Below are 10446 nucleotides of genomic sequence, written 5' to 3'. Positions count from 1 at the left end.
ACTCATTGAAGTGTGATCAAGTTCAATATATAGATCATGGGAAAATGTTAAACAAGCAGAAAGGGCAAAGCTCAGAAAAGAAGACATCAAATTAATTGGGGAGCAGAGATGTTCCTGTTGTGGCGGTAGCCAGCCTACATGGTGACTCCTCAGGGATTCCCGCCTCTTGGTATTCACAGCCTTGTGTGGGCCCCTCTCATTCTGAGTAGAGCTGACCTGTGTGAACAGTAGGGTATTATAGAAATGATGGTGTGTGACTTCTGAGACTTGCCCATAAAAGACATTGTGCTTTCATCTCCCCTTTGGCATCAATGGGGGAATCCAGCTGCCATTCCTGAGGATACCTACGCATGTGGAAAGATCCACATGAGGAGGAGCTGAGTCTCCTGCAGACAGACAGTGCCATGTAAGAGAGCTGTCTTAGGCAGACCCTCTAGCAACTGTCAGATGAGTGTATTCCAGCCAACAACTTGACACTTCCTCAGAAACCCAATGCAGCTCCAGTCAGATAAGCTCATCCTGAATTCTTGGACCACAGAAACTGAGATAACAGATATTTATTCTTATGTTACTACATTTCAAGGTGATTTGTTACTTACTATACATAGCTGTTATAAAGTCTATAAGAAAAATTATAGTTGGTCTTGTAGAGTGCTTCTTTAACAAGCACTGGATGTTTACCTTCATTCCTTAATTTATTCACTCATCCAATAATTCACTGAAAAATCATTCTGCGCCTGGTAGGAAAAATTCAGGAAAAAAGAAAAAAAGCTCATAATCTGGGAAGCTGGGGGTGGGGTGGGTGGTAGCAAACCATAAATGCATATAACAGATGCCACTTTAATCTCCCTTCTTTAAAATCACATTTTCTGTTTCTGCCGGTGTTTTGAGTACATAAACTTTGGCTGTGACTTCAGTGGTTGAAGAGAATGCTCATCAGATACTGCTGCATGATTGTTTTTGGTTTAATAAGAGTGATCAATACCATCAGCTCCCCCTTTAAATGCTAATGAATGCTTTAACACAGCAGATGCAGACATACAGTACACTGCAGATTAAAATTAGGCACAAAATTAAATTGCTTACACATAGCAAAGGAGCCAGTTTGGACATCTTGATAATCAGCCACAACCAGCTGACAAATCTTGAATTGTCCCTGCACCAACACTAAACCTCCCCCAGTCTCAGCCCCAACAGGCATCATCTGGCTTCAAAAGTGTGCCTGGTGTCTTTGGGTACAAGAAAGTAAAATTGCCAGGTCAGACTTTCAGTAAAACTTTATGTACTTTTAGAAACAGTCATAGAGGGACAGCAGAGGGCGACGGGATTAGGTACAGATGATATTCATTAAAAGAAAAGAATTTTGGAGCCTTAGGGGGAAAAAACCATGTAGTAAGATTATATAAATGTCTAAAATGACAACATCTAGTTGTCAATTTCTTGAAAATACGTAGTATTTCTATTCTTTCTTATTCCTGTGACAATTTTTTGATTGAAAGCCTGCATTTATAGTGTTATACTAGAGGTAGAAATTCAAAATAGAAAGTGAGAACAGTTCACTATGATACAAGGGGCTGTTTCTTGGGGAAAACAGACACACTTCTCTCTTGAGGCCCTTGGTACACCCCGAATTGGCTCTCAGTGATAAGCCCTCAAACCTATAAGTGTTTCAGAGTTGTGCTCATGGCCAGCTCGCAGTGACAAAACTCACAAGAGACTGATGCATAGATTCAGACTAGCAATTATTTTAATACCAGCAATATAACGCTACAGTGGATTAGAAACTTCTGTTAAGGTCACTTAATGATACGGGATTAGAACAAGAATCCAGATGATATGATAGTTTGTTAGCATGATGAATAAATGAACCAGTTAATGCATTCATCCAGCAAATAGATTGAGCACCAACTAAGTGTTATAGATACATCGGTGATCAAGATAGGCACAGTCCCTGCAGTAGTGAGGCATACAGACAAGCAAATTTGGGGACCATTACCACAGAGGGGGATAATATGATTGAGAAACCAAAAGGTAAACACCTAAGGAAGGGCCTGACTCAGGCCTGAGGTTCAGGGAGTTTTCCTGGAAGTAGCCATATCTTAGCTAAGCATTGAAGGCTGACTTAACCAGACAATGCAGGGAAAGCTGGATGGAGGGAGTAAACATTTTGGAGACCAGAGAGTGCATGGTGTTAGTCCAATATGTCTACAAATGGTATTTCATGTGGGGAGAGGCAAATGGTGATGCAGAAGAGGTAAACAGCAGCTGGAGCATGTGGCCATCTCCACAACAGGCGTCTATTTCTCAGACTGAATGGATTTTCACTTGGGAGGGACTCTACAGGACAATATTTGCAAACTCTAGGGCCTCTATGAGTGAGACAGCAGACTATATGCTGTGTAAAGACCTAGCAGGCTAACCTTTTCCTTGGTGGATCACCTTACTCTGGGCTTCCAAGACTTATCCCCTCTGACTGTCCCAAGCCCACACCATCATGTTCATACCTCTAATCTGATTTACAAACACTTTTTCAGGCCTGGCGGGTGTTGCAAGGGATTGAATTCTCAGAGGTTAGTGTTATTTCCTTATCATCAAGTTCTTGGGCAGCATGCACTGTTCTCACAGAGCACCTTCAAGGGAGTGGGGTGGCAAGGATTAAGTGATGGTGTACGGGAGACTGTGATAAAGGCCCCCAAGAGGAGAACAGAATGGGGAATGGGCCATTGGAGGGAGGCCTTGGGGGAAGTCAGATGTCAGCTGGACCTTGAGGGCTGAGTGAGATTCATCTAGGAGGAAGGGAAGGAATTTCTTTGGGACAATTGATTAAGTGGGGCATTGGCTATGGAGAATAAATCTTGATTTTAGTTTTAAGTGGACTCTGAGGTCACAGCCTTCATTCTCTCACTCTCTTGATTCGGTCATGCATTATTTGGCTAGCTGATTAGTCAAAGGGAAAGGACTAAGAAGTCACTGGTGCCTGTTACATGAAAGCCTTGGCAATTTTGATTTGTGATTTGGCTTTTCAACCTTCACAATCTCATAAACCAACCAGTTCCAGCAATAGCTAATAAACAGAACTGAGTCTAGATGTTATGCTCTAACTTCCTGGGACACCCTGTCTGAACTCTTGTTTCTCAAACCCAAGAATGACAGGGATTTTATAAACTTCCTAAATACAGTGTCAATAATTTAAAGTTTCAGTAACGTAGCATGCTGAACAAGTTGGTACAACCAAATCACAGTATCTTGTAACAGAGCAGTTTTTGAAAGTCAGTTTCAGAAGTATGCCATATCGTATTGATTTGTTGAGGTGAAATGATAAATTGTAGAGAAGGTACTTATAAGGCTTGTAAGATATTTGATACATCTGAAGTAGAAAAGCTTCGGTTAAGTCAGAATGCCTGACCTATGGCCAGCATCTTCTGACCTGGCCATTTTGAACTACTAGGTGTTTTGATCTAGCTGTTATGAGTTAAGGACTTTTTGACTCTATGAATAAAATATTTGGATCAATGTTATATAACTATTGAGAAATGTTTTTGTCAAGGAAAAATTCCATGGAGTCAAAGTCATTATGCCAATTTAATTTCCTGACTTTCTGTCCAAAATAATAAAATTGTTATCCCATTTTTTAAGAAAAGATTTATTTATTTATGCATATAAGAACTGGGGTACAAGGCCCAAGGTGTGGGGGGTGAGAGGATTCACCAGAGACAGAGTGGGGAACAGAACAGGCAGATCCACTGAAATACACTGCTGAGGGGAGCAGCGGGCGAGACAGGAGAGGTCTGCTGCACCATGTGTGTAGCATCCTGGCCTGGCATCGAACTTGTGCTGCAGAGGCTGCAGACAGCTTCATAGGTTTTCGTCTTAACCCCTTGGTCAACTAGGGAGCCCTACAATGAAAATTTTAATGTCTTTTTCTTCTTCTTCTTCTTCTTTTTTTTTTGGTTTATACCAAATTTTACCATCACTTGCCTCTGTGATTTTTCTTTTGTGATTATTGTTTCTTAATTTAAATTTTCTGGATCAGATTTTACTTTTCTAAATTTTACGATGAATAGCTTTAAGATTTTTTTATGAACTATATTCATGAATTGGTTGAAAACAATTGCCAGTTTATTTTTATTTCTAAAGTAGTTCTTGATAATCTCCAGCTCTACTACACTTTTTTTTCTTAAAATACCCTTAAAAAATTTTTTTTAAATACCAGTTTCAGAAGTAGTAATTTCAGGTGCTTGCAAGTTATATAGTCCTTCCTCTTTAGCAACTGCTTTAGTTTGATGGAAACAAAAATCCGGTTAATTTTTGCCTTGTTCTTGACAAGCAACTTTTGGTGAATAAGCACCATTAAGTAAAAGAGAGAAAAAGAAACAACATCCAAGTGTTATTATCCTTTTTTGACCAGATTTTCAGTTTTGACTGGAAGTATTGATGCTGACAGGTAGTTTTTCCATGAGATATTACAAAGTGGTCAGTTTCCTGGTCTTTCGGAATAACATTTTTGTGATCTGCTGCTACACTAATAGGGCAGAGATAAGTCCGTCATTTTTGCTACCAGCTTGGATTCTCTAGTCCATGGCCCAAGAAAGCAAGAAGAGGGGAAAACAGCATGAAACAAGCAATCACTTGGAAATACCTTTCAAACTAGAGTCTTAAACAGTTTCACAGACTGCACATTTTTGTTTAATAATTAAAGCCTTACTTTGTGTTTCTTCCAGAGACACTCAGTGAAGAGTCTGTGTTCAGTTACTTATCACAAAATCTAATCAAAAAAATATTTTATTGCTTATTTGGAAGGAATATGCTCTTAAGAGAACATTTTTTGTATTAGTCCAATTTACTTTAAATTAAAACAATTTACAAATAAAGAATGGAATAACTAAAAATAGACTGTGGTTGATTATGTTTCATGAGAGGAGATCACAGCAGAGCTTAAAACCTTAAAGAACGTGGTTATCCACGATGGAAGAGTGCTGAGCTCTTTGATTTCAGAATTTCTCACTGCTTTTGCTGGTAAATGCAGATGACAAATAATAAGATTTATAAAATCAAAGTATTGAATTGACACTAAGGTCATAGCTTCCCTTGTAAGGGTTATTTCCTATAACCTTGACTTTGGTGCTACTCAAATAAAACTCTCCACCAAGCCTTGTGCACTGTGTCAGAGCCGGGCATCTGATCTTCTGAGAATATACGCACATACTTGATGACTGGTTTCTATTAAAAGAGAACTCAGCCCCACAGAATTACCAGTGTGTCACTCGATTCTACAGAGCATTGAGAATACTAGGCAGGGTAAAGGACACTTGCTATTCAGGGTTAGTGAATGTTGAACAGGCTCTCAATATACTGAAAGTAATATTTATTTGACATGTAAGTTTGTTGCCACCTGATTTGTAAAATATGAAGAATTTCACAAGTTGGATCCTACAATTCCTGCCCTAAATTGCAGGCAGTTTCCTCCCACCCGCACCGGCTACCTCTTTACCCCCAGCTGCTTAGAGTTTTCTTGCTGCAAGGATGGTATTTACTGTCTTGCTCTAACAAGGATGTTGGTAATTTTAAATTTCTCTGGCTTTGAGCCTGTGACATCATTATCATGCCCTGTGTCTGGTTTTGTTTTGTTTTAGATTTTAAATTTCTGATATTCTAAGAGGTCCTTATGGATGGTGATTTTTCCCTCTTTGCTCTTCCTTTGGTAAAATGTAGGAAATAATATTCAAAAGCATACTTGGAAGCTCAGGGAAAGAAAGCACCATAGATCTCCTAGGCAATTTAGATCTTTGGTTTCTGATGAAGTTAATGAATGAGAGGCATCATAATCAACATTAAGTTCAATAACCTCTTTATTGCCTGAAAATCACAAACCAAATCTGTTCTGACCATGACAAAAACCCAAATATCTTACTAAAATAAATACAAACCAGCGGTGTCAAGACCGAAGAAAGGCAAGTGAGGTGCTTGCTTTGGGTGTGAAATTTAAGAGGGCATTAAAAAACAAACAAACAAGCAAAAAAAAAAAAAATCCCTCAGTAATCAAAATAACTAATATCCAATGCAACCTTTTTTTAAAACAAAATTAATGCAAAAAAATTCACGAGGAACAAAATGTCACATTTTAAATAAACACAGATCAGTAACAGTGCCGTGCCACTCCATATTGGAACCTTAGACAAAAGTAAAAATCAGGAATGCTGATTCTGTCTTTACCTAGAATTTTGAATTTCTGTGTATCAAAGATGTTTTGCATTAATTTTCATTTATTTGAACACAGCATTAGAATATTATTCATCTTGATTGCTGTTCTTTTTAGTGTTCCCCTAAAGTTTGCACCCAGGACCACTGCTACCACATCATCTGGCCCTAGCCCGGGGCCTGCTAACCAGAAGGTCATAGTTAGGGTAAAACGATGGCATGTTTCTGCCTCTAAAACTTGAGTTTTGAGGGGAAGTATGGATAGTTATGTGTAAGTCTATTTATCATCACTTGGGCCACTCACATCCATGATTTTGGCCCAAAATTTAGCTTGGTCTCAATTAGATCTTTCCCAAATCCAATAAATGCAATAGTTGTCTTTTTTTGCTAATTAAAAAAAAAAAAAGCTCTTTTAGAAAAACTCATCTAGTTCAGATCATCAAAAGTTTCTCCTTCCGCGATAGTTTCCTCTAGCTCGCTCTTTGTTAGTTTTGGCAGGAGTGGGCCTGTGGGCTTTCTTGTGGTAAACCACTTTTGTCCATCCCCCTTCGCTGACTTTGTTCTCTTCTTCAGCGGCTTTTGTGTCAGTTTCAGCGTGCAAAGGCATCCCTGGGATGGACCTGGATGGACGGCGATCATTCGGGCTTCTCTTGAAGTCAGGTGACTGCTGAGTATTGAGTTCAGACTGAGAAACACCATAGAAGTTTCCAGAATATCTTTCTCTTGAGGGCGTGGAACGCTGACTTTTCCCACCGTACCGTCCTCTAGGAGAGGAATTGAGTGACACACTACCCCGATCATATTTGGTCCTGCTTCTGCCTGCGTATCGACCCCTCTCGGAAGAGTTGTCGGTGTTAAGACTGGAAAAGCCACTGTCCCTGGAGTTGAGATGTATAGAAGAGAAGTTTTTGGTTAGTCCGTACTGAGTAGGGGAGGAGCTTCTGGACTGGTTTATAGGTATAATCTGTTGATACTTGATGGGCACCTGGGTCCGCCTCACCGCAGCCGCGTAGGAATCCTGGTCGTTGAAGAACGGGAAGAATTGCGACCCCAGAATGGGGTTGCTCTGGGAGCGCTGCAGAGAGGTGTTGGATGCGACCTGCCGCAGCCGCAGAGTATCCAACCACTGGCAGTCGGCACCTGCACAAGAAATGGAAATGAGCATCCTTTAAGCCACAGTAAAGCAGCGTGCTAATTCATAAGCCTGTTTGGGATGCTTTAAGCTTTCCCATTCATAGAAATCCTAGGGATCAGGATTTTTCCTTTATTGTGACACATACATTTTTAAAAATAAGAGTATTTGCACTCAATACATGCTATATGCATTGTTCCATAGGCTTTGCTTAGAACATTATCTCATGTAGTCTTTCCAATACTCTTCTCAATTAAATACTAAAAATTTACTTCTATAAAAGAGGAGGCTGGAGCTTGGGTGGTCAAGCAACTTGCCCCAGGTCACTCAGTGGATCAGTCTTTCTGCATCCAGACTCCATCTTCCTCTCCCTACCATCCCGTACCCCATGTTTTCACTTCTACAATTTGCTGTGGAAGTGTGTTTTGGATGGCAGGGGTATGTTTAGTAAACAAAAAACTTTTCGATAACCAGCACTTTTAAATCTTCAAGAATCATAAATGCAAATAGAATAAACTGGGTTCCATTGGTTGAGGCAGCTAGAGATTGTTTGGAAGGAGGACAGCTGACTGCTCCTTCCTTCAGAGGAGTGATTCCTGGCATTCAGGAATAAGAAATGTTCCTGTGTGAAAAATGAAGCTTCATGGCAAAGAGCAAGAGGTGATAGCAGAAGAAAATGATTAATTAACAAGAGCCACTTAGTGAGCTGTATCTCAGTGAGTAATCAAGTTCCTCACACCCGGAAGCTTCCCTTGGGCCTGAATCATGTCTGTATGGTTCAGAGTTCCCTAGTGGGCCTCGCTGAGCTCCTTGGTCTTGCAAATCTGGGATTAGGACTGATGAGTGTCTATCTGGTGACTCTAAAGTGGGATTTGAACTATGTATAAATGAGGAAAGAATTGGCAGCTATTTTGTGTCACATGGGTTGGAAGACAGAAAAGCAGACTTTGGTGAAAGGGAAAAGCACAGCAGAAGTAGAGAAAGAAGACCACTCCAGATCTCACAACCTGTGTGATCAAATAGGATCCTCACTATGAAAACACCACAGAAGTAAATGAGCCCTAGAAATATTAATTATTTAGAAAGAGGAAATGAATCAATTCAGTAAGAAGTCCTTAAAGGCATGAAGCAAGACAAGGTGGTTGAATTAGCACATAAGAGAACTTGGAAACAGAGTGCCTTCTGAGAGGGAAGCCAGTGAGACTCAATCCCTGCTACGTAGGTTAGTCATTTGTAGAAAAAGCACACCCTAAGAGATATTTGCAAATGTGTTTGTGGCTGAGAGAGCTTGGTAAAAACTCAATCAAGCCCAATCATGGTGGTCAGAATGTCTTCTTATAATTATTCATGAAAAAAAATAACCAAATCAATTCTGTTGGCAAAAAAAAAAAAAAAAAAAAAAGAGAGAGAGAGAGGAAGAAAGACCCAGCATGCTATCAAAGAATTCACTGGTGGATTTTGAATAGTAACGGGGCTTCTGGGCACATAGCCAGTGGACATTTAAAAATATCTGGTCTGGGGCCTCCCTGGTGGCGCAGCGGTTGAGCGCTGGGTTGCGAAGCTGCCCGCAGCCTCTGCAGCGCCGGTTCGATCCCCGGCTGCTCCCCGGCCGCCAGAGGAGGGTCCCACATGGCGCGCAGACCTCTCCTGCCGCCCGCTGCTCCCCTCAGTAGTGTGCTTCGGTCCTTCTGCCTGCTCTGCTCCCCGCTCTGGCTCTGGTGAATTCTCTCACCCTTCTGCGCTTCTGACTGTACCCAGTGCTTGTATAAATAAATAAATAAATAAATAAATCTTTTAAAAAAAAAATAAAATAAAATAAAAATATCTGGTCTGCTTGGCACGCCAGGCCTTACAGTGGAGGAAACAGCAACTAGATTCTCCTAACTCAGTAGCACCAGGGTGCTACTGAGGGTGCTTTGTTTTTGTGCCATCAACAAATCTTCTGATACAGATTTATGGATCAATGTCCTATGGATTCGTTAGCTTGCTGCAGTCCTGTAGAATCTAACTCTGGGTTTTTCAGAGTTTCTGGACTTACAAAGGTGGAGGTCAGAACCTCTCCCCTGAAACTGCCAAAAATGACCAATTTAAAAGCAAATCAGCTGACCTTCTATATTATTATCCTAAAGTCTTTTTTTTTTTTTTAAGATTTATTTATTTATGCATACAAGAGCCGTGGTACAGGCCAGAGATACTGGGGTGGGGGTGGTGGGGGTGGTGTGGTGTGGTGTGTGTGTGTGTGTGTGAGAGGATTCACCAGAGACAGAGTGGGGAACAGAACAGGCAGACTGACTGACTGAAATACACTGCTGAGGGGAGCAGCGGGCGAGACAGGAGAGGTCTGCTGTGCCATGTGGGTTGCTCCCTGGCCGGCCGGGGATCGAATTCGTGCTGCAGAGGCTGCGGATTGCTTCATAGTGCTTAACCCCTTGTGCCATCAAAGAGGCCCCTAAAGTGTTTCTGGATATCATTCATAATTACCACCACCACTGTACATCATATTTCCCCCTCCTTCCCTCCATTGCTCCTTCCTTCCTTTTCATTCCTTTGCTTTGATGTATTCAATGGCATTCAGGATTCAAGAAGTTGTCTCAGTGATAAGCATTTATAGAAATGTTTGCTGGATATGGAAGAAGATTTATATGTTTTTCTACAGGTACACTTTTGGAAACTAAGCATATAGGTATAGAAAACCCATACATACTTTTATTTACCAATAATATGTAATCATTAATTTTCATCTTTTTTCATAGTTATCCAGAAATTGAAATTTATTATAATATGCTCATATTTATAAGTCCATAGATACTACTTTGCATACAATCTGTTTATAAAGCCAATATTCTAAAATTAGAAGGAAGTAGTATTGTATTAGAAATCCATGTCTGGGCACAAGGGGTTAAGTCTTAGCACTATGAAGCTATCCACAGCCACTGCAGCCCAAGTTTGATCCCCAGCCAGGGAGGTGACTCACGTGGCACAGCAGACCTCTCCTGTCTTGCTTGCTGCTCCCCTCAGCAGTATATTTCAGTAGATCTGCCTGTTCGGCTCCCCAGTCTGTCTCTGGTAAATCTTCTCTCCCCCAATACCCCTGCACCTCTGGCCTACACCCCAGC

At 40.8% G+C, this 10446-nt stretch overlaps 1 protein-coding gene across 1 annotated transcript in view; it reads right to left on the bottom strand.

Moving 5' to 3' along the window:
• Nucleotides 1–6599: 6599 nt before the first annotated feature.
• Nucleotides 6600–10446, bottom strand: part of MAP3K20 (mitogen-activated protein kinase kinase kinase 20) — a 148339-nt gene continuing 144492 nt past the window's right edge. The window contains exon 19 of the mRNA XM_084254934.1: nucleotides 6600–7338. Within this exon, the coding sequence (XP_084111060.1) occupies nucleotides 6638–7338 (701 nt within the window). The 3' untranslated portion in view covers nucleotides 6600–6637. The remainder of the gene's footprint in view (nucleotides 7339–10446) is intronic.

Source organism: Talpa europaea, assembly GCF_964194135.1.
Source record: "Talpa europaea genome assembly, chromosome: 1".
In the NCBI taxonomy this organism is placed as follows: domain Eukaryota; kingdom Metazoa; phylum Chordata; class Mammalia; order Eulipotyphla; family Talpidae; genus Talpa; species Talpa europaea.
The sequence above is the reverse complement of the archived record's forward strand: the minus strand, read 5'-3'. Positions and strand labels throughout refer to the sequence as shown.